This window comes from Enhydra lutris, unplaced genomic scaffold (genome assembly GCF_002288905.1).
Source record: "Enhydra lutris kenyoni isolate GAN:26980312 unplaced genomic scaffold, ASM228890v2 scaffoldscaffold42, whole genome shotgun sequence".
NCBI lineage: Eukaryota > Metazoa > Chordata > Mammalia > Carnivora > Mustelidae > Enhydra > Enhydra lutris.
The window spans coordinates 5,766,110-5,789,419 of NW_019154126.1; the positions used below are offsets into that span (position 1 = coordinate 5,766,110).

The 23,310-nt window shown below is 37.0% G+C and overlaps 1 protein-coding gene and 1 pseudogene across 1 annotated transcript in view; one reads left to right on the forward strand and one right to left on the reverse strand.

Annotated features, from left to right (window-relative positions):
• The window catches only part of LOC111155577 (MAM and LDL receptor class A domain containing 1), a 757,926-nt gene that overhangs the window by 467,919 nt on the left and 266,697 nt on the right, over window positions 1-23,310 (reverse strand). The window contains exon 22 of the mRNA XM_022515825.1: window positions 7,480-7,636. Within this exon, the coding sequence (XP_022371533.1) occupies window positions 7,480-7,636 (157 nt within the window). The remainder of the gene's footprint in view (window positions 1-7,479; window positions 7,637-23,310) is intronic.
• On the forward strand, window positions 18,481-19,399 carry LOC111155578 (annotated as a pseudogene).

Consider the following 23,310-nt stretch of genomic DNA (forward strand, 5'->3'; position numbering starts at 1 on the left):
TTTTTTTTTTTTTTTTTTTTTCTTTCTAAACCTCTTTTTATCCCTTTTCCCCCTGCTCACGATTTGGGATCTCTTCTGATTTGGTTAAAACATATTTTCCTGGGGTTGTTGCCACCCTTTTAGTATTTTACTTGCTCCTTCATATACTCTTCTCTGGACAAAATGACAAGGCAGAAAAATTCACCACAAAAAAAAGGACCAGAGGCAGTACCAAAGGCTAGGGACCTAATCAATACAGATTGGTAATATGTCAGATCTAGAGTTCAGAATGACGATTCTCAAGGTTCTAGCCGGGCTCGAAAAAGGCAAGGAAGATATTAGAGAAACCCTCTCGGGAGAGATAAAAGCCCTTTCTGGAGAAATAAAAGAACTAAAATCTAACCAAGTTGAAATAAAAAAAGCTATTAATGAGGTGCAATCAAAAATGGAGGCTTTCACGGCTAGGATAAATGAGGCAGAAGAAAGAATTAGTGATATAGAAGACCAAATGACAGAGAATAAAGAAGCTGAGCAAAAGAGGGACAAACAGCTACTGGACCATGAGGGGAGAATTTGAGAGATAAGTGACACCATAAGATGAAACAACATTAGAATAATTGGGATTCCAGAAGAAGAAGAAAGAGAGAGGGGAGCAGAAGGTATATTGGAGAGAATTATTGGAGAGAATTTCCCCAATATGGCAAAGGGAACAAGCATCAAAATCCAGGAGGTTCAGAGAAACCCCCTCAAAATCAATAAGATCTTTATATTGACACCCTGTCACTTAATAGTAAAATTTACAAGTCTTAGTGACAAAGAGAAAATCCCGAAAGCAGCCCGGGAAAAGAAGTCTGTAACATACAACGGTAAAAATATTAGATTGGCAGCAGACTTATCCACAGAGACCAGGCAGGCCAGAAAGAGCTGGCATGATATATTCAGAGCACTAAACGAGAAAACATGCAGCCAAGAATACTATATCCAGCTAGGCTATCATTGAAAATAGAAGGAGAGATAAAAAGCTTCCAGGACAACAAAAACTGAAAGAATTTCCAAGCACCAAACCAGCTCTACAGGAAATATTGAAAGGGGTCCTCTAAGCAAAGAGAGACACCAAAAGTAGATCAGAAAGGAACAGAGACAATATACAGTAATAGTCACCTTACAGGCAATACAATGGCACTAAATCCATATCTCTCGATAGTTACCCTAAATGTTAATGGGCTAAATGCCCCAATCAAAAGACACAGGGTATCAGAATGGATAAAAAACAAAACCCATCTCTATGTTGCCTACAAAAAACTCATTTTAAACCCGAAGACACCTCCAGATTTAAAGTGAGGGGGTGGAAAAGAATTTACCATGCTAATGGACATCAGAAGAAAGCAGGAGTGGCAATCCTTATATCAGATCAATTAGATTTTAAGCCAAAGACTATAATAAGAGATGAGGAAGGACACTATATCATACTCAAAGGATCTGTCCAACTAGAAGATCTAACAATTTTAAATATCTATGCCCCTAACGTGGGAGCAGCCAACTATATAAACCAATGAATAACAAAATCAAAGAAACACATTGACAATAATACAATAATAGTAGGGGACTTTAACACTCCCCTCACTGAAATGGACAGATCAAGCAAAAGATCAACAAGGAAATAAAGGCCTTAAATGACACACTGGACCAGATGGACATCACAGATATATTCAGAACATTTCATCCCAAAGCAACAGAATACACATTCTTCTCTAGTGCACATGGAACATTCTCCAGAATAGATCACATCCTCGGTCCTATATCAGGTCTCAACCAGTATTAAAAGATTGGGATCATTCCCTGCATATTTTCAGATCACAATGCTCTGAAGCTAGAACTCAATCACAAGAGGAAATTTGGAAAGAACCCAAATACATGGAGACTAAACAGCATCCTTCTAAAGAATGAATGGGTCAACCAGGAAATTAAAGAAGAATTGAAAAAATTCATGGAAACAAATGATAATGAAAACACAACGGTTCAAAATCTGTGGGACACAACAAAGGCAGTCCTGAGAGGAAAATATATAGCGGTACAAGCCTTTCTCAAGAAACAAGAAAGGTCTCAGGTACACAACCTAACCCTACACCTAAAGGAGCTGGAGAAAGAACAAGAAAGAAACCCTAAACCCAGCAGGAGAAGAGAAATCATAAAGATCAGAGCAGAAATCAATGAAATAGAAACCAAAAAAAAACAACAGAACAAATCAACGAAAATAGGAGCTGGTTCTTTGAAAGAATTAATAAGATTGATAAACCCCTGGCCTGACTTATCAAAAAGAAAAGAGAAAGGACCCAAATAAATAAAATCATGAATGAAAGAGGAGAGATCACAACTAACACCAAAGAAATACAGACAATTATAAGAACATACTATGAGCAACTCTACGCCAACAAATTTGACAATCTGGAAGAAATGGATGCATTCCTAGAGACATATAAACTACCACAACTGAACCAGGAAGAAATAGAAAGCCTGAACAGACCCATAACCAGTAAGGAGATTGAAACAGTCATCAAAAATCTCCAAACAAACAAAAGCCCAGGGCCAGATGGCTTCCCGGGGGAATTCTACCAAACATTTAAAGAAGAACTAATTCCTATTCTCCTGAAACTGTTCCAAAAAATAGAAATGGAAGGAAAACTTCCAAACTCATTTTATGAGGCCAGCATCACCTTGATCCCAAAACCAGACAAGGATCCCATCAAAAAAGAGAACTACAGACCAATATCCTTGATGAACACAGATGCAAAAATTCTCGCCAAAATACTAGCCAATAGGATTCAACAGTACATTAAAAGGATTATTCACCACGACCAAGTGGGATTTATTCCAGGGCTGCAAGGTTGGTTCAACATCTGCAAATCAATCAATGTGATACAACACATTAATAAAAGAAAGAACAAGAACCATATGATACTCTCAATAGATGCTGAAAAAGCATTTGACAAAGTACAGCATCCCTTCCTGAACAAAACTCTTCAAAGTGTAGGGATAGAGGGCACATACCTCAATATTATCAAAGCCATCTATGAAAAACCCACCACAAATATCATTCTCAATGGAGAAAAATTGAGAGCTTTTCCGCTAAGGTCAGGAACACGGCAGGGATGTCCATTATCACCACTGCTATTCAACATAGTACTAGAAGTCCTAGCCTCAGCAATCAGACAACAAAAGGAAATTAAAGGCATCCAAATTGGCAAAGAAGAAGTCAAACTATCACTCTTCGCAGATGATATGATACTATATGTGGAAAACCCAAAAGACTCCACTCCAAAACTGCTAGAACTTGTACAGGAATTCAGTAAAGTGTCAGGATATAAAATCAATGCACAGAAATCTCTTGCATTTCTCTACACCAACAACGAGACAGAAGAAAGAGAAATTAAGGAGTCAATCCCATTTACAATTGCACCCAAAACTATAAGATACCTAGGAATAATCCTAACCAAAGAGGCTAAGAATCTATACACAGAAAACTATAAAGTACTCATGAAAGAAATTGAGGAAGACACAAAGAAATGGAAAAATGTTCCATGCTCCTGGATTGGAAGAATAAATATTGTGAAAATGTCTATGCTACCTAAAGCAATCTACACATTTAATGCAATTCCTATCAAAGTACCATCCATTTTTTTCAAAGAAATGGAACAAATAATCCTAAAATTTATATGGAACCAGAAAAGACCTCGAATAGCCAAAGGAATATTGAAAAAGAAAGCCAAAGTTGGTGGCATCACAATTCCGGACTTCAAGCTCTGTTAGAAAGCTGTCATCATCAAGACAGCATGGTACTGGCACAAAAACAGATGCATAGATCAATGGAACCGAATAGAGAGCCCAGAAATAGACCCTCAACTCTATGGTCAACTAATCTTTGACAAAGCAGGAAAGAATGTCCAATGGAAAAAAGCCTCTTCAGTAAATGGTGTTGGGAAAATTGGTCAGCCACATGCAGAAAAATGAAATTGGATCATTTCCTTACACCACGTACGAAAATAGACTCAAAATGGATGAAGGACCTCAATGTGAGAAAGGAATCCATCAAAATCCTTGAGGAGAACACGGGCAGCAACCTCTTCGACCTCAGCCGCAGCAACATCTTCCTAGGAACATCGCCAAAGGCAAGGGAAGCAAGGGCAAAAATGAACTATTGGGATTTCATCAAGATCAAAACTTTTGCACAGCAAAGGAAACAGTTAACAAAACCAAAAAACAACTGACAGAATGGGAGAAGATATTTGCAAATGACATATCAGATAAAGGGCTAGTGTCCAAAATCTATAAAGAACTTAGCAAACTCAACACCCAAAGAACAAATAATACAATCAAGAAATGGGAGAAGACCTGAAGAGACATTTTTGCAAAGAAGACATCCAGATGGCCAACAGACACATGAAAAAGTGCTCCATATCACTCGGCATCAGGGAAATACAAATCAAAACCACAATGAGATATCACCTCACACCAGTCAGAATGGCTAAAATTAACAAGTCAGGAAATGACAGATGCTGGCGAGGATGCGGAGAAAGGGGAATCCTCCTACACTGTTAGTGGGAATGCAAGCTGGCGCAACCACTCTGGAAAACAGCATGGAGGTTCCTCAAAATGTTGAAAATAGAACTACCCTATGACCCAGCAATTGCACTGCTGGGTATTTACTCTAAAGATACAAACGTAGTGATCTGAAGGGGCACATGCACCCGAATGTTTATAGCAGCAATGTCTACAATAGCCAAACTATGGAAAGAACCTAGATGTCCATCAACAGACGAATGGATAAAGAAGAGGTGGTATATATACACAATGGAATACTATGCAGCCATCAAAAGAAATGAAATCTTGCCATTTGCGACGACGTGGATGGAACTAGAGGGTATCATGCTTAGCGAAATAAGTCAATTGGAGAAAGACAACTATCGTATGATCTCCCTGATATGAGGGAGAGGAGATGCAACAGGGGGGTTAAGGGGGTAGGAGAAGAGTAAATGAAACAAGATGGGATTGGGAGGGAGACAAACCATAAGTGACTCTTAATCTCACAAAACAAACTGAGGGTTGATGGGGGCAGGGGGTTGGGAAGGGGGGTGGGAGGGGAGGGTGGGGTTATGGACATTGGGGAGGGTATGTGCTATGGTGAGTGCTGTGAAGTGTGTAAATCTGGCGATTCACAGACCTGTACTCCTGGGGATAAAAATATGTTTATAAAAAAAAAAAAAATATGTTTATAAAAATTAAAATAAAAAATAAATTAATTAATTTAAAAAAATCAATGTAAAACAAATGATAAAGTATAACTTTAATTCATAAGACTACTGGATATTTTTAGATTATCAAACATGCATGCATACTTATATACAAACAAGTTTACTTCTAAATCATTATTGGTACGGAATCTCACCTATATTAAAGAAGGTAATTCTTCCAAAACTGGTAAGTAAATATATTTTCAAGTAAAAAAAAAAAAAAAAACTAACAGCATTTGTAAAATATGTTTATCTAAAACATATTTGGAAAAATAAATATTTAATATAGCCAGGAAAATCTCAGGATAAGAGAGTAATAAAATGAGGAGATACAGCACCTAATACTAAAATTATAATCAAAAGGTACAGGGGAAGAAGTGGTTAAGCAGCTAGACTTTAGTCTATTTCTTTCTATATTGGGGGGGGGCGGAAAGTAGGTAACCTACCTGTAATCTTTTTGTAAATATGCTAAACATAGACTTCTTCACTAACAAATTAATGGTACTTGATAAGGGGAAGAGCCCTTTGCTTTGCCTGCGTTTAGCAAGATATTCCTGGTCTAAAACTGCCACAGTAAATGATTCTAGAACTTTCGGATTGGTCTTTCAGACATGGCTTCCTGGAAAATGTTACCTAGGGGTATGAAATAGTACAAATGGAGATGTTTTACAACTGAGTTGGCTTGTTCTGTGTAAATGATGCATTTATACATATGACTTAAAACCTCATATATTTTATAAGGCATGTCCAAGATGGGAAAAAAGGACCTAGGCATCTGCACTGAGACTCCAGAACCTCTCTCTCTGGTTTGCTATATAACTTGGTCTTCTAAAAGAAATCAGGACCCCTGGAAAAAGTTAACTCCAGGGATGGAACAACATAAAAATAGCATGAGTCTGGAATGTCTTCTTGGACAGAAAAAAAGAAACTGCTCAAAGACTGATGGGATTGTCAAAGAGACATAGGAGTCAGCTTAAAAGGTCTCCTAAGAGTAAATCTGGGACAATTTAAGAATCAATGAAAAATAACAAAAATAATAGATGATAACAAATTGAACAGAAAAAGGATCCATGAATCCACACTGATATAAATCCATAAATGGAGAGGTAATTTTCTGGGTCATGGTGGTGATAGTGTTTTATAACAGAAAACCAACCAACAAATGTAAACAGAATAATGCAGTTAAAAAATCACAATTAAGAATCATCAGAGTAAAATTAATCCAGTGAAAAATACTAAAGGAAGCAAAAACTAGCAAGTAAAATTGACTTGAGAACAGGATTTTACATACTATCAAAGTATCTCTTCACAAAATATTTATTGATAACAAAGAGAATAAAGTAGCAAGACCTATATATATCATATACTACCAATGGGATGCAGTTAAAAAAAACAGTTTTCGTGATACTACAGCAAATATATATAAAATATATAAAAAATAATATATATAAATATACATGATATATATAAACATGTATATAGAGGATTAACACTGAACAGAACTAAATTGAGTGGATTCTACATATCAGATTAGAGTATAATATTTTAAATTATCAAGATCATAAAAGCCTAGAGAAGATTAAGGAATCATTCTAATTCAAAAGACACTAGGAAGAAATAACTACGTATGATACACGATCCTGTCTGGAATTTTTCCTATAAAAGATGGTCTGGAACAATGAGCAAAAAAATAGGAACTCTGAGTGGAAGTTATATTGAGGTTCTCTGTGAAATTCTTAAAACAGTTTGAAATAGTTTAAACAGTAATTCTGAAATAGTTTAATTCTTTTAACCAAGAAACAGCTGGAAAAAGACAATTAGAAAATGCAGCTGCAGCACCATGGGCAGAAGAATGCACATTCAAAGGTCCCCAAAGCATGTAAGACCCATTTGCACTGTTCTTAGAACACTCGTATTCTCAGAACGCTGTTGCTAAAACCTACATGAAACATCTCAAGTACAAAACTGTACTACACAAGCTGTAACCTCAGAATAAAGATAATAACCATAAAATGAAGAGTAAAAACAGCCTACTGGCCATTCAGGTCTAATTCTGCTAGTAAGGCTATTTTTTTAAATCATACCATACTGAAACTAGTAAGGTGTTGATAATTACCCATTCTCATCTATTTGCAGACTATATTTTAATAACACTAAATTGTACAGTATGAATTTTTATAGAGAAAATTTAGTGCAATTGCCTAAGGAGTACCTGGAGAGAACCCACTGTGACACCATTCATATGAGTCCAGAACAACAGGGTGCACCTTGGTCCCGTGCGTGAAATAACAGGAGTGAGTAGATCAGCCATGTCACCAAATTTTCCATTTGAGCTATCAGCATACAGGTACCAGCCATTTGTGGTATTTCTGCAGAAAGTACAGTGTGTATCAGATTTACAAAAAGAAGAAAATCATAAAATATAATACAGTTCATCACTGACCACGTTTTATGGTTCTGTAAGTTTTCCTAGAAGCATAATAATGTTTTATAGCATAACGATGATTCACAATCTTCAGCAGAAATAATCTACTGCTTTTTTCTTGTAGCCAGGAGGATGCCACAGTTGGTTCGTTCAAGACTAACTCCATCTGATCAGTTTCTGGGGGCTGGGGACAAAGGTCACAGGCCTTAGCCTCATCTCATCCCAGAGGCACTGGGACAGGAGAGCAGAAATTCTGTCCTCCTGCCCAGATAGGGTTTGCCCACCATGGCTGCTTTTCTGAGTAAATCCAATGTTTACTTAAGAAATACCACGTTGAGGGCACCTGGGTGGCTCAGTCGGTTAAGCGTCTGCCTCCAGCTCAGGTCGTGATCCCAGGGTCATGGGATAGAGCCCCCCCATCAGGCTCCCTGGTTTGTGGGGAGCCTGCTTCTCCCTCTCCCTATGCCTACTGCTCTTCCTGCTTGTATTCTCTCTGTCAAATAAATAAATAAAATCTTTTAAAAATATAAAAAAGAAGGAAGGGAGGGAGGAAGGTGGGAAGGAAGGAAGGAGGACTGTGTTGAGAGCTGGAGAAGAAAGATGCCCAACATTGTGGACATCTGACTCTCAGCCAGGCCCTGGTCTCCTTTCCGGCACTGCCAGTGGGGTGTCCCAGAGCAAATGAACAAAGATGGCAAGGACAAGGACCATATGCCCTGCACTCCCTTTGCTCCCTGATCCTGTGGTACAAAGACCACTCACCACCTTCCTCAAAGCCTTGCGCCTGGGCATTCCCTGCTTCTATCAGTCCCTTCCTCCAAGGTTCTCAGCTCCTTGACCTATCAGCTCTCTCCTAGAAAGTCAGGGTTTGGAGCAGTAAGATTATTTTTGCTTGAGTCTTTTTTCTAAGGAAAGGTAAAGAGCACTGTGGTAATCTTTATGCTGTTGCAGTTTACTTTTTTTTAGAAAACAGATCTTAATAGCCTGGATGTCTGAGTTTCAGCATCAGAGTATCTTTTGGAAACTTGGAACAGCAAAAGTTCCGCCTCTACAGCCTAAGGAGGGGACCCCTCACTCTCTGCCTCACCCCTCACTCGTGCTTGCTCCCCGCTGCCTGTGTTTCCAGGCCGTCCGTCGCGTGCACCGCTCACCTTTGATCCTGCTTGCGTCTGCACCCCCCACATATATGGGGGGCACTGGTGGGTGTTGGGCTATTACTCTCCCCAGATTCCTTTCCCTGCCCTTGGTCTGTCTGGTGGCCCCTAGACAGTCACCTAGGAACTTGCCCATCCTCCCACAATGGGCTGAGACATAGTTTTGGGGATGCCAAACCCATCTCTGATCCTGCCTGCTAGTTTTGGAGGACAGGGGTTTCCGGTCTAGAGAGATGTCTTCAGAGGGGAAACCAGGAAGTAGGACTAGAGGGTCGGTTAACATAAGCTTCCAGAAGTGAATCCACTGCCACTGGTTGCCAGATGTGTCCACATCTTTTTCCATGAGAGCCCACAGGCGGAAGGGAGTTGATTGAGGAATGTTTTAAAGAAATCTTTTGTGCCCTAGGAGCCCTAAGCAGGAAAGCAGCTTGCAATGATTTAACATTTGTGTGTGGTCAACTCAGGGGCAAGAGCCTTTAGCCTAGGAACAAAGTGAGTTTCAAATACTAGATAATAAATCCATTTTTCTTTATTTTCTTTTTTTAAGCAGAAGCTGGTAATCCAGGACCTACGTGTGAACAGCTTTATATGAATATTTTTGTACATGGGTTTCTTGGATTGGCGTGATACGTTATATTTAAGCTCCTTGAACACTGTGGATCCCCCTAGTGTGGATGAATGACTGAGGCTTTGTAAATTCAGGGATGTTTGTGTGAATAAAGTTATTTGATGGCATCAAAGAAGCCAAAAAAAAAAAAAAAAGGAGCGAGAGAGAGGGAGAGAAAGAAAGAATTACTCTACTATTTTGATTTACAATCCATGTATCAGTTGGTACAATGTGTACAAATTATGCAAAAGGTTGAAATTGCCAGTTCTAATCTGTAATTACTTGGTTGTGTGCTTTTTCTTTGTTTTGTTTTTTATAATATTGCTAATAATGTCAGCTTGTATGGCTTTTTTTTTCAACATTTAATTTTTTTACTGAAGTGTAACTGACAATGTTATTAGTTTCAGATGAATCACATATTGACTTGACAATTCTAAACATTACTCAGCGCTCACCATGATAAGTGTAGTCACCATTTGTCACCATATATTATTACAACATTACTGACAATATTCCCTATGCTGTACCTTTCATCTTTGTGACTTACTTACTTTATAATTGGAAATTTAAAGTTTGTACCTCTCAATCGATTTTGCCTATCCCCCCCATCTACTTCCCCTCTAGAAACCACCAGTTTGTTCTCTGTATTTAAGCCAGCTTGGTTTTCTGTTCATTCATTCTTTAGATTCCACGTGTGAGTGAAATCATATTTTCATGTGTGTAAAAAGGACTCTAAAGAACTGAATACTTTTAGAAAAGGCACATAAAGAAGAAAAATATATATATAAAATTAAGCATGTAAAATAGGAAACTGACCTGGGGTTCTACTTAGAAGTCTAAAAGGTTTTCAAGGTTCAAGTTTAATCTCTACTAATTTAGGTCAGTTTTTTAAAATATTGTTAATATTTTAATAAGCTGGTAGATAATTTTTAAAGTGTGTCTTTTTCTCCTACCTCTGAATCAAAGAGGAAAAGGTGGGATGAAAACAACTGAATATCAATATAATCTTGCCATGAAAGATAGAGTTGATGCCCCCACTTTAAATATCAATTCCAAAAAGAAATAATAAAACATTAAAGACAGCTAGGTAACACACAGTCTTCTGAAGTATTAAATGAAGAGGTGATTCCCCACAGTTTGGGCATTTTTGCGCATTTTGATTAATTAGATTTCTTACCACTTTCTCGCTTACGTATTATGCTAGATACTATAGAATGTAAATTTGCTACTTATTAAAACCATTTTTATCTTGAAAGTTTCATCATTTTTCTTGAGGAAAGAAATGTGAATCACTAATAGCAAATCAATGGAGAAAAACACGTAAGTATTCATTCAACCCCTACATATTTATCATCAGTCTCTGCAGTTTTGCCTGCTGGAGGCCCCAGGAATGGGATTGTGGGCAAAGCATACAACAGGGGTTGGTCTCTGACCTCATCATTTACTAAGTGGACAACATTAGGCAGGTTAGTTAACCTCTTATAACATATTAGTTTCTTCATTTATGAAATGTTCCATATAACGTCTTAAGAATTAGAAATAAACGGTGCCTGGGTGGCTCAGTCACTGAGCATCTGCCAATGGCTCAGGTCATGATCCCAGGGTTCTGGGATCGAATCCTACACCGGGCTCCCTGTTCCATAGGGGGTCTGCTTCTCTCTCTGCTATTCCTCCAACTCATTCTCTCAATCTATCTCTCAAATAATAAACAAATATTTTTTTTAAAAAAGAATTAGAAATAAAGGAACATCTAAAACAGTACCTGGCCTATCTTATATATTTAATAAATGACAGTTGTGATTTGTGGTTATGTTTATGTCATTAGTTGCTGCTAATGGAATAAAGAGTTTAGTGTCCTACAAACCACAGAGGGTATGAGTAAAGATCATTTGTTAAGAGACAGGATTATTAAATTAATTTGAATTAATGTCTCAATACATAAGCACTTCTAGCTTTGTTCCTTGTGTGCTTAATATCCCAGGATCCTAGGGATATCAAGAACAGAAATTAATATATAACTGATTCACTGATTTATAGATTCACTGAGATCTAGCACAATTTCTACAGATATTTTTTTCCCAGATTGGCAAGCAGATATTAAGCTTCATATGGAAATCCAAAGACAAAGAATAGCCAATTTTAATGTAAAGGAGAACAAAGTTAGAGAATTTATTGACAGATGTATTCATTATAAAGGTGGAATAATCAAGACACAGAGATACTGGAGTAAAGACAGGCAAATGGACCAGATAAATGGATGGAATAGTCCTAACACCCATTCATATATATATGTGCACACCTGACTTATGAAAAGTTTGGCTCTTCAGAGCACTAAAGGAAGGACAATCTCTTCAATGTGTACTGAATAAATTAGGTAGCAATGTGGGGAAAAAAAACAAAACCTGCCCTTATTTCACAGCCTTCAAAAATAATAAATTCCGGGTAGATGGCACCTGGAGTGTAAAAGGTCAAACAATAAAGATTCTCTAAGATGATCTAATAAAAACGTCATGATGTGAAAGTGAGAAAGTTTTAATAATATACAAAAATTGCTAACCATGAGGGGAAGTGTTTAAAATGGACTATATCCAAATCAAGGATTTCTTTTTTTTTTTTTTTTTTATTTATTTATTTATTTGTCAGAGAGAGAGAGGGAGAGAGAGCAAGCACAGGCAGATAGAATGGCAGGCAGAGGCAGAGGGAGAAGCAGGCTCCCTGATGAGCAAGGAGCCCGATGTGGGACTCGATCCCAGGACGCTGGGATCATGACCTGAGCTGAAGGCAGCTGCTTAACCAACTGAGCCACCCAGGCGTCCCCCAAATCAAGGATTTCTATCAAAGATACTGAAATGATGATCAAAGTCATCACTGAATCATCATTAGCAAATTGGAGGAAAACATATGTATCACATTTAATGAATATAATATTTACTGACTGCTATGTACCATGGACTATGCAGGATGTTCAACCGTGTGTGGGTGTGTGTGGGTGGGTGTGTGTGTGTTGGGTGTGTATATTGTGTGTGTGTGTGTGTGTGTGTGTATTGTGTGTGTGTGTGTGTGTGTGTGTGTGTGTAGGGGCTCTATTTTGTTTTCAAAGCAGTACCTGGTTCATAGAAACTCAAAAACTACTCAATACACAAAATAAATGATTAGAATTAGTAAAACATATGTAGAAATAAAAAGACTAAAGGAGTGATAGAACTATGGATTCAGATGAAATTATTCATGAAAAGTTGATAAATGTGTCTCACACTGAGGGGAGAAAAACAACATAAGAAAAGACAAAACAAACCCAACAGGAAACCGTGGAGGAATTAACTGACCATAAGTCACAATTCTGGCAATGATAAAAGCATCTAGTCAAAGTTCTTCCACTGGAAGTCTCTGTATTAATTTCCCCAGAAACTATGCACTGAAAAACCATGCATGTTTAACTTTCCTGAATCGATACCATCCGTTAAAATTCGAATGCAAATATAAAATACTAAAACAATATCTTATAATTATATACCCCTGTAATACTCCCCACCTTCAAGAAGAAGAAAAAAGGAGATACTGATACCAGGTGATCAATTTGAACACTACAAGCAACAAAACTGCATTTGTGTTTTTACATCCTACTATGAACACAGTGCTGGTGGAGCAGTACCTCCATCGGTCACCAATCTTACGTACATTAATTGTGGGCACATGATGTAGTATGTATGATGCCTAATGGAAAAATGACGAATTACACAAACCCTTGCCTGTGTCTAGGATGAGATTATTCAAGCATGTACCTGCAAAGGAAATCAACTCGCCTCCTGGAATGAGCAAAGCAGTAATGATCACACCTGTCAATGCTGTCACCCACAAAATATCAGCATCTCTCCACCAGCCTTCAAATGGTCTTTTCACATTTGAGGTAGGAAGCAGAACTTTGTATAGATATATCTCTTTTCTAATAAAACATATCATTAACCACATAGAAAGTGTTGTAACACCTGAAGGAGTGTTGTACACCCAGGAGTTGCAAAAGTAAAGGTACCAGGTGATGATGTAAAAGTCATTAAAAATAGTGATTATAAAAAGAGATCTTTTGGGGGGGGTGCCTGGGTGGCTCAGTGGGTCAAAGCCTCTGGCTTCACTCAGGTCATGATCCCAGCGTCCTGGGATCAAGACCCGCATCAGGCTCTCAGCTCAGCAGAGAGCCTGCTTCCCCACCCCAACCCCACCTGCCTCTCTGCCTACTTGTGATCTCTGTCTGTCAAATAAATAAATAAAATCTTAAAAAAAAAAAAAAAGAGAGAGAGAGAGAGATGTCTTTTACAGTGCATGCTATTTTAAGGAAAGTCTCCCAGGCCTCATAGGAAAATCAGTTTCTACAAGTCTTAACATTACATAAAGTAAGCAATTAAAATATTGCCCTTTATCCTCTTATTTGAGAATCTCCTGGGTATTCCCTCTAATTAAATTAGTAAGAAAAAAATACACTTAGATGGACAAATCAAAATATTTTTGAGTTAGAACAAACTGACCTTTGACCCTGTACGTCTCTAACATCAGGCACATATTCTCTAGGCTTATTGGGGGCTTAAAAATATCCTTTAATTTGTCATGATATTACAGGAGCTTTTAACATACCTGATGAGATACGATCTAGTAAAAGTGGTAATGAACTTTATTAGCTTCATGTGTAGCAGAAAATATAAAGTGTTCAATAATACAATGATTCTGCTGGTTCCCATAGCATTATGCTACTATCTGTAATGAACAATTCTTGTGTGAAACTTACTGCTCCCCCACTGACCCCCCAACTGCTGTAGCAGGCTTCTTAAGCAACCATACCAATCAGTGCTCCTGTGTGCGATTTTCAGAATACAAATTAAGGGAAAAGGAATTTTAGCTCTTGAGCATCCAATCTTACTAGCTGCATCCCCAAGGTTCTGACTCCAAAACACACCACACATGCCGTCTACAGTATGCTTTGGTGATGCAGAAGAGACCAAAAAAAAAAAAAAAAAAAAAATAAAAAAAGGAGGGATTCTATTTCAAGTTATTAGTCCTTTCACAAATACACATCTGATCCTGCCATCCTGCTTAGAAATCTTCAATACAGGGGAACCTGGCTCAGTAGGTTAAGCATCTGACTCTTAGTTTAGGCTCACGTCATAATTCCAGGGTCATGGGATTGAGCACAAAGTCAGGCTCCACATTCAGTAAGGATTCTGCCCGCTCACACAATTTCTCTAAAATAAATAAATCTGGGGCACCTGGGTGGGTCAGAAAGTTAAGCCTCTGCCTTCGGCTCAGGTCATGGTCTCAGGGTCCTGGGATCGAGCCCTGCATTGGGCTCTCTACTCGGCAGGGAGCCTGTTTCCCTCTCTCTCTCTGCCTGCCTCTCTGCCTATTTGTCATCTCTCTGTGTCAAACAAATAAATAAATCTTTAATAAATAACAAATAAATAAAATCTTTTTAAAATAAAATAATATAAAATGAAATAAATGAATCTTGAAAAAAATCTTCAATACATCTTTACTGAGTCAAAGACCCTTGAACTAAACTATACACCATTACGCTACAATAAAAAAACTTCAGTAAAATACAAATCTATTCACTACCCATGGTGTCCAGATCCTCTGACATAGCTTTTTTCAGAGCACGGCCTTCTAGATAAAGGAAACAGTGAATTAATTTGCATTCTGGTGCAAGCTCTTTATATCATCATGTATTTGTAACTAATGGTACATTTTATACTGCACTGATACATAACACACATACATAACTATGTCTGATTTTTATTTTTTGTGAGGGCCATATAGTAAATATTTCAGGTTTTGTGGGCCATAAGATCTCTGTTACAACTATGAAATTTCTGTCTTTGTAGGATAAAAGCATCGATGGACTGCTTAAATGAATGGTTAGAGCCATGTTCCAATAAAACTGTATTTACAAAAACAGGCCTCAGGCCAGAATTGGCCCATAGACCATACTTTGCTCACCACTATTTTATGCATAAAGTCTCCATTCATTGGGATCAGAGGAATAACTTTGCATAAAAATATCTGGCATCAACTTTCACATATTACTTTACTCAGACACCCATATTTATAACTATTGTAATGTTCATGTAATGACTTGAATACATAAGGCACTTTCTTTTCTTTGTCTCCCTTGTATCTGTCCTTCTCCTGAGCACACTTAACAACCTCTGCTCTTAGTCTGTCCTCTATACTACTTTGATTTTTTTCCTCCACAACTTATTTCATATATACTCTTATTTCCAAGCCTCCTTAGATTCCTAGGCTCTAAAGTCCTTGATTCAAAATTACCCCCCTCACCTAAAACTTTCCTAGCATTTATACATAACTTCTTAGATGTATTCTTCACATTACATTTTAATTCACTGAATATAAAGCTCTATTCCCCCACAGTCTCTATACATACCAAGGAACAGATTTTAACTCACTTATCTACATCACCCTGTGAATCCAGAAAACCTTGCAAAGTGGCTTAAACTCACTGGTACTCAACAAATATTTCCTGAATCTCTTGCTGAACATTAAATAAAAGTGTTAGAGAATTCTTGATTTTCTATATCAAAATTCTCCTTTACAAGTGCAAGTCATCTCAATTTAAAAAAAGGGGGGGGGACTTACAATTTTAGCAAAGTGCTTTTGGATTTCTCTTTCCTAGTTTCATGAAATAAAAATGAAGTCATGCACAACATTTGCTGAAATTTTATACAACCACCTGGGGTTTTCCCAACTCAAATTCAATATCACATGTCTCAAAGCCAACTATTTTAATTAGGAGCCTGTTTCAATATAGTATGACATTCACTGCAGAAAATCTTTGTGAGGCAAGAATTTACACACACACATACACACACACACACACACACACACACACACATATAACAGTGGATAAATTTCAAAGTTGAATTACACAATGTAGTTGTATTTATTTATTTTCTAATTTCAAAACAGAAAATTTAAAGGCTCATTAATTATATTCTTTGTAAAATAGATTTTAAGCCAAAAAAAAAAATACTGGTTTCTGAGATGAAAAAAAGTATTTGAGGTTTTTAGATTGGTTTTTAAATTGTAACCTTTCATTTAGAGAGTATTAATAATAAGTTTGTCATTCAATATTTGTAGCAAAGCTGAGAAGCTGCAGTCATAACCACTACTGCTTCACAGATAAGGAAAATTAAATAATTTGCCCGTGCTAATTCCTTTGGTGAGTATTAAAATCACGACCACACTTAGATCCTTTTCCCCATGTTTTACATTCTAAACTAGTTGTCCTCTAAGTGTGATGTCAGAACCAGCCACGTTAGGATTACCTGGAAATTCACTTTAATCACCAGATCTTGGGCCCTATCTCAGGATACTGAATCAAGAACCCCCAGGGTAGAGCTCAGCAGTTTGTTTAACAAATTCTCCAGCTTATTCTGGTACATGCTAAGTTTTGAGAACCACTGCCCAAAACTACCTACACTAACAGCTAAAATAGTACCTAAGTTGCCAAATCAGATGCTAATCCAAAAGGAATACTTAGAAAACAGACATTCAAGCTTAATTTTTCTTCTCAAAATGAACACTCTGTGGAAAAATAAGTAACTAAAAGATTAGAGAATTTCTTAACACTTGTTTTTTGCAACATCTCATTTTCTATTACACACTATGTAGAACACAGGCACTACACTCTAGTAAAAAAATTAAAAAGTTGGCTGAGAGAGGTATGGGTTGGAATTCTTAGTCAAATATATTTGAGAAACTCAATGAGCAATTCCAGGGTACCATTTACATCCACATATACATACACACAGATTTGATGTAAATAATTCTTTTTGAGTTCTGTCATCAGTTCTCCATTATGCCTTTAAGATTTTATTTATTTATTTTTTATTTATTTGACAGAGAGGGGGAGATCACAAGTAGGCAGAGAGGCAGGTAGAGAGGCAGGCAGAGAGAGAGGGGGAAGCAGGCTCCCTGCTGAGCAGAGAGCCCGATGCAGGACTCGATCCCAGTACCCTGAGATCATGACCTGAGCCAAAGGCAGAGGCTTAACCCACTGAGCCACTCAGGCGCCCCATGCCTTTTTTTTTTTTTTTAATAACTCACACATCCTTAATGTATTTGACCCCCCCCCCCAAAAAAAAGTCTGGCACATCATATGTCCTCAACTAAATATTTGTCAAGTGAATGAATAAAACAAATAAAACAACTGATGAACTGTTTTGGAGAATCAAGAGATAAGTAATACCTTCTAATAAAAATTTTTGACCTAGATTTCAAAACAAATTAGAGTAATTTAAATTTTTTTGCGAAAATAAAAATTATTTTTAAAATTATACTTTATCAGAAATGACAATTATTAATGCAAGAATTTATTCACATGTTACTGTGAATGAAAGTTCCATTTGTTTCAGACAAATCTGTTCCAGGTTCCAAGGCAAAGGAAGTTATCAGGATAAAGAATAGTATTACATATTGATAAAGAGGTTAATAGTGTAAGAAGACATAATAATCCTTAATGTCCATGAGCTTAACAACAGAATATCAAACTATGTGAGGCAAAAACTAACAGAATTTTAAAAAGCAAAAAACAAAAGTAAAAACAAACAAAAAAACAGATAAATTTGCTATCATAGTTAGAGACTTCAAGACCTCTCTATCAGAAATTGACACATTTCATGGGCAAAAGATCAGTAAGCACAAAGGTGAACTCAACATCACTAATCAGATGAATGTAACTGACGTCGATAAACTACTTTATCCAATAACATCAGAATATACATTCTTCTCAAGCTCAATGGAACATCCACATCTAATAAGGACTGTTAAATAAAACATACAAAAAATTCTTAATACACAACAATAAGAAAACAAATAACCTGATTAAAAAAAGGGCCAGGTTTGAGAACTGTCTCTGTCCATCACAGGTTGTATAGAGTCAGCTGGTGGGTCGTGAGACCCAAAAATGGAGAGTTTTTTTGCTTCCCAGCAGCTGCCCCCAGTGGCCTCATGGCTGTCACCATGCCACGAAATGATTATGCTGAGTGGCCCTAGAAGCACTATGGCTATTGTATGGATCATCATGAGAATGAAGGTCAAGAGGCTCAAGAACGCTCAGGGGGATGGTGAGCCAGGTGATGGGTATTAAGGAGGGCACGGACTGCATGCAGCACCGGGTGTTGTATGCAAACAATGAATCATTGAACACGACATCAAAACTAATGATGCACTGTACGGTGACTACGTAACTTAATAAAATATAATAATAATAATTTAAAAAATAATGAAGGCAAAATGATGAAAGCTAAGCTCTAACATAAACAGCACCATGCCAGGAAAATACAAACGAAAAAGGCCCAAGCTGCATGAAAAGACAAACACCAAATGAAAGAAAGATGAAAGGTCTCCACAAGGAGCAGTACCTGTGTATCTGCTGGACAGGGAGGAACAGTCCAGAGCTACAGTACTTTCCAATATGACTAAACAAAAATGAAACAAGAAAGTGGGAAAATGGGAAGCTCCTTTGCACAAAGTTTGTGCCCAGGAAGAAACGGAAATATTAAAAGTTATCTGAACAGGGAAGAGAAAGAATGATGGAATAGGATGGTTACTAATGTCTGTTTTGTTGGAGATGGTTTTACTCAAAAACTATCCAAATATGAGAGATTCATTAGGCCAATGGACTTACAATTCAAAAAGGCCCATGTAATACAGCCCGAACTGAAAGCCACCTTTTGCCTGCCGATACTTAGTGTAAAAAAGAATCCCTCATCCCAACTATACACCACTTTGGGTATTACTACCAAAGACACTGTCATTGAGATGAACGTGAGTGACTTGGACCTTGGAAGACAAGGAGGCAAGGTTATTTGCAGAAAATATTGCCCAGGTTACCAACAATCTTGAAAACAATGGTTGGATAAATGCAGTCTTGGTTTGAGAGCAGTTTCAGACAAATAACTCCTTATAATTACTGAAGACTACATACCAATCAGAGAAAACCACCACTACTGTCGTGGTTCTGAATACCACCAAACAGCCTAACATATCTGCAGTCATCAAGAAAACTATTTATCCTATTGTAAAAAGCATTAAAATACCCTAGTTTAAAAAAGAGAGAGAGAGAAAGAGAAGACAGGAAAAAGAAGAAAAAAAAAAGAAATGAGGCAAACACCTGAATGGACATTTCACCAAAGAAAATATGGAGGAGAAAAAAAAATAAGCATATCAAAAGATGCTCCATACAGATGTTGTTCAGGGAAATGCAAATTAAAACAACGAGATGTTGGGACACCTGGCTGGCTCAGTTGGTTCTGCATCTGCTTTTGCCTCAGGTCATGATCCAAGGGTCCTGGGATCAAGTCCCACATAGGGCTCCTTGGTCAGTGAGGAGCCTGCTTCTCGCTCTGCCTGCCACTCCCTGGTTTGTGCTCTCTCTGACAAATAAACAAAATCTTAAATAAATAAAATAGAACAATGAGATGTTACTATACGCCTATTAAAATGGCCAAAATCCAGAAACTAACGACACCAAATGCTGGCAAGGATGTAGAGTAACAGGAATTCTCATACATTAATGGTGGGAATGCAAAACTGTATAGCCAGTTTAAAAGACTGTTTGATAATTCCTTACAAAACTGAACATATTCTTATTCATATGATCCAGAAATTATGCTCCTTGTTATTTAGCCAAAGGAGATGACAATTTATTTCCAGAATTTATTTCCAGAAACCCACACATGGATGTTTATAGCAACTTTATATACAATTGCCAAAACTTGGGAGCAACCAAATGTCCTTCTGTAGGCAAATAAACTTTGGTACACCGAACAATGGAACATTATTCAGCACTAAAAAGAAATGAACTATGAAGCCATGAAATGGCAAGGAGGAAACTTAAGTGCATATTATTCACTGAAAAAGCCAACTGGAAAAAGCTACATGATGTACGATTCCAACTATGTGATATTCTAGAAAAGGTAAAACTATGGAGACAATAAAGGTTAGTAATTGCCAGGGCTTTGGTAGGGAGAGGTGGAAGAATGAACAGGCCGAGCAGAGGATTTTTAGGACAATTAAGGTACTCTCCATTAATGGTGGGTAGCTGCCATTACACGTTTGATCACACCCATAGAATATATAAAACCAAAAGTAAACTGTAATGTAAAATATGGGTATTTTTGGGGTGCCTGGGTGGCTCAGCGGGTTAAAGCCTCTGCCTTCAGCTCAGGTCATGATCTCAGGGTCCTAGGATCGAGCCCCGCATCGGGTTCTCTGCTCCGCAGGGAGCCTGCTTCCTCCTCTCTCTCTGCCTGCCTCTCTGCCTACTTGTGATCTCTGTCTGTTAAATAAATAAATAAATAAATAAATAAATAAATAACATCTTTAAATAAATAAATAAATAAATAAAAATAAATACGGGTATTTTTGTATGTCATTTAAGTCCCTCAACTGTAACAAATACAATGGCATTAATTCTAGAGAATGAACCAGAGTTCATCTTCCACATAAGGGAAGAATCTATAGATACAGATACAGATACAAAGAGGGGCTTAATATATCACACAGATGCATTACAAATAGAAGTAAGGTAGAAGACACAAAATTACTTGAAAATTAAAAATTTCAGTATGTTATACAAATGATATAGCCATTAGTTTATTGATTTCAATTCATGCAAAAATAAGAGAGAATTCTTAATATTTCCTGAAACAATAAGAGCCAGCCGTGTTTGTGGTAAATGCATTTATTTATTAAGACTGACCTGATTTTTAAAAAATTCAATCTTTCCAGCACTGACCTATAAGGATATTTAGTCAAAACTTTACTTGTAACTTCATTGGAATTTTGAAAGTTCCATGTAATGCAACTAGCAAATTGGATTCTGCTCACTAGAGTCATGATTTTCTCCAAATTTATGAAATGGACTTATAATGTTATAGGACTGTGAAATTCATAGTAAGCATAAATCAATATAAGATACAGCCAAAACTTATTTTGGAATGCTGTATAGATGAAATTTCAGTAGTAGTGGAGATTAAAATGGTTCTGTCCCCCCTCTCCCCAAAGATAATAATCCTAAGTATTGTGTAAAATACATAAAGTTAATTCAAAAACACAAACTAGGAAATTTACAAAGCAGAAACAGTCAGAGGAAAGCATAATGCACACACAAACCTGCAATGCAGAGTGGAAAGAACTGTGTTTTTGTGGCTTTTTGATCTGAGAGAACGAACAATCTCCCTTACCCTTTGGCTATGTTTGCAGAAAATGACACAATTATAACCTCACTGGTGAAAGGAAGCAGGGATCATAATTTGGAAGAAATTTTAGAGGAGAAATCCTAACAATAAAGCTACGCAGGTATAGGAGAGACAATAGGAAGTAAGGGAAAATGCAGGTAGAGATCAGAGAAAAAACTATACTCAAAAACTAGAGCTTTTTTTGGACCCAATGGTGGGTGGACCCAATCTTCAAAGCTGAGGTTTCTCCTAACAGTAAATTTTTAACCAGACATAATTCAAACAGCAAGAGGCACAAAGCTGTCAAGTCCTGGTAGACAAAGTTTCAGAAGAGAAAGCCTGAAACTGACAGAGCACAGAAAAATAGAGAAGGAATGCACAAAAAAGCAACAGTGGAAAGCCATAAAAACAGAGCAGAGATAGGAGTAGTTGCATATGGTGCAAGAGATAAAGTTGACAGTTTGAAACCAGATAAATTTACCACTTATTAAAACAAGAAACAGGGGCGCCTGGGTGGCTCAGTGGGTTAAAGCCTCTGCCTTCTGCTCGGGTCATGATCCAGGGTCCTGGGATCGAGCCCCACGTCCGGCTCTCTGCTCAGCAGGGAGCCTGCTTCCCTTCCTCTCCCTCTGCCTGTCTCTCTGCCTGCTTGTGACCTCTGTCTTTCACATAAATAAATAAAATCTTAAAAAAAAAAAAAAAAGAAAGAAAAATCTTCATACGAACATGACAGAATCCAGCATCACTAAAATATATTATCAATAATATCCAGTTCTCAATAAAAAATTTCTAGACATAAAAACATTTAGTTCTAGACATGCAGGAAAAAAATGTAGTGTGATCATTATGGACTAAAAAATAACCAAATGGGTAAAGATGTTGGACATATCAGACCAAGATTTTTATGCCACCTTTCATAAATATATCCAATGAACTAAAGGAAAATTATTCAAATAAATTGAAGAACATTATGGTATCAATGAATGTACAGATGGATAATCTCAAGAGTAAAATGGGAACTCTAAATAACCAAACTACTAGTAATTCAGAGAGTGAATTGTACAGCAATCGAAATTAAAACATAAGATGATACATGAGCTCAACAATAGTTTGGATATTGCCAAAAAGGAATGAATAAATCTTATATCAGTAAAGTTATCAACTCAAGAATCACAAGGATAATTGATTGAAAAAAATTAATACCACATTAGAAACTTATTACACAATACAAAACAGTCCAATATTGATATAAATGGAATCCCAGAACAGGAAAGATAGAATATTCAAAAAAATAAATGACTGAAAACCTTAAGTTTGCTAGAAAACAATGCAAGCATCTATAAAGCTTAATAATAGATACACCACAGCCAAAATGTTATAAGCCAAACATAAAGAGAAAATCTTGTAAGCAAAGAAAAATGAATCATTTAATAAAGACAAACATCAATATGAATTAAAAATAGATACCTGAAATGATTGAAAATATTGAAATTTCTTTTCAAAGTGTTGAATAAAAACAAACAAAAATTCTAAGTCCAGTGAAACTGTTTTTCAAAACTGAAAGGGAAATAAAGAAATTTTAAATTGATAAATGAGGGGGAATCATTTG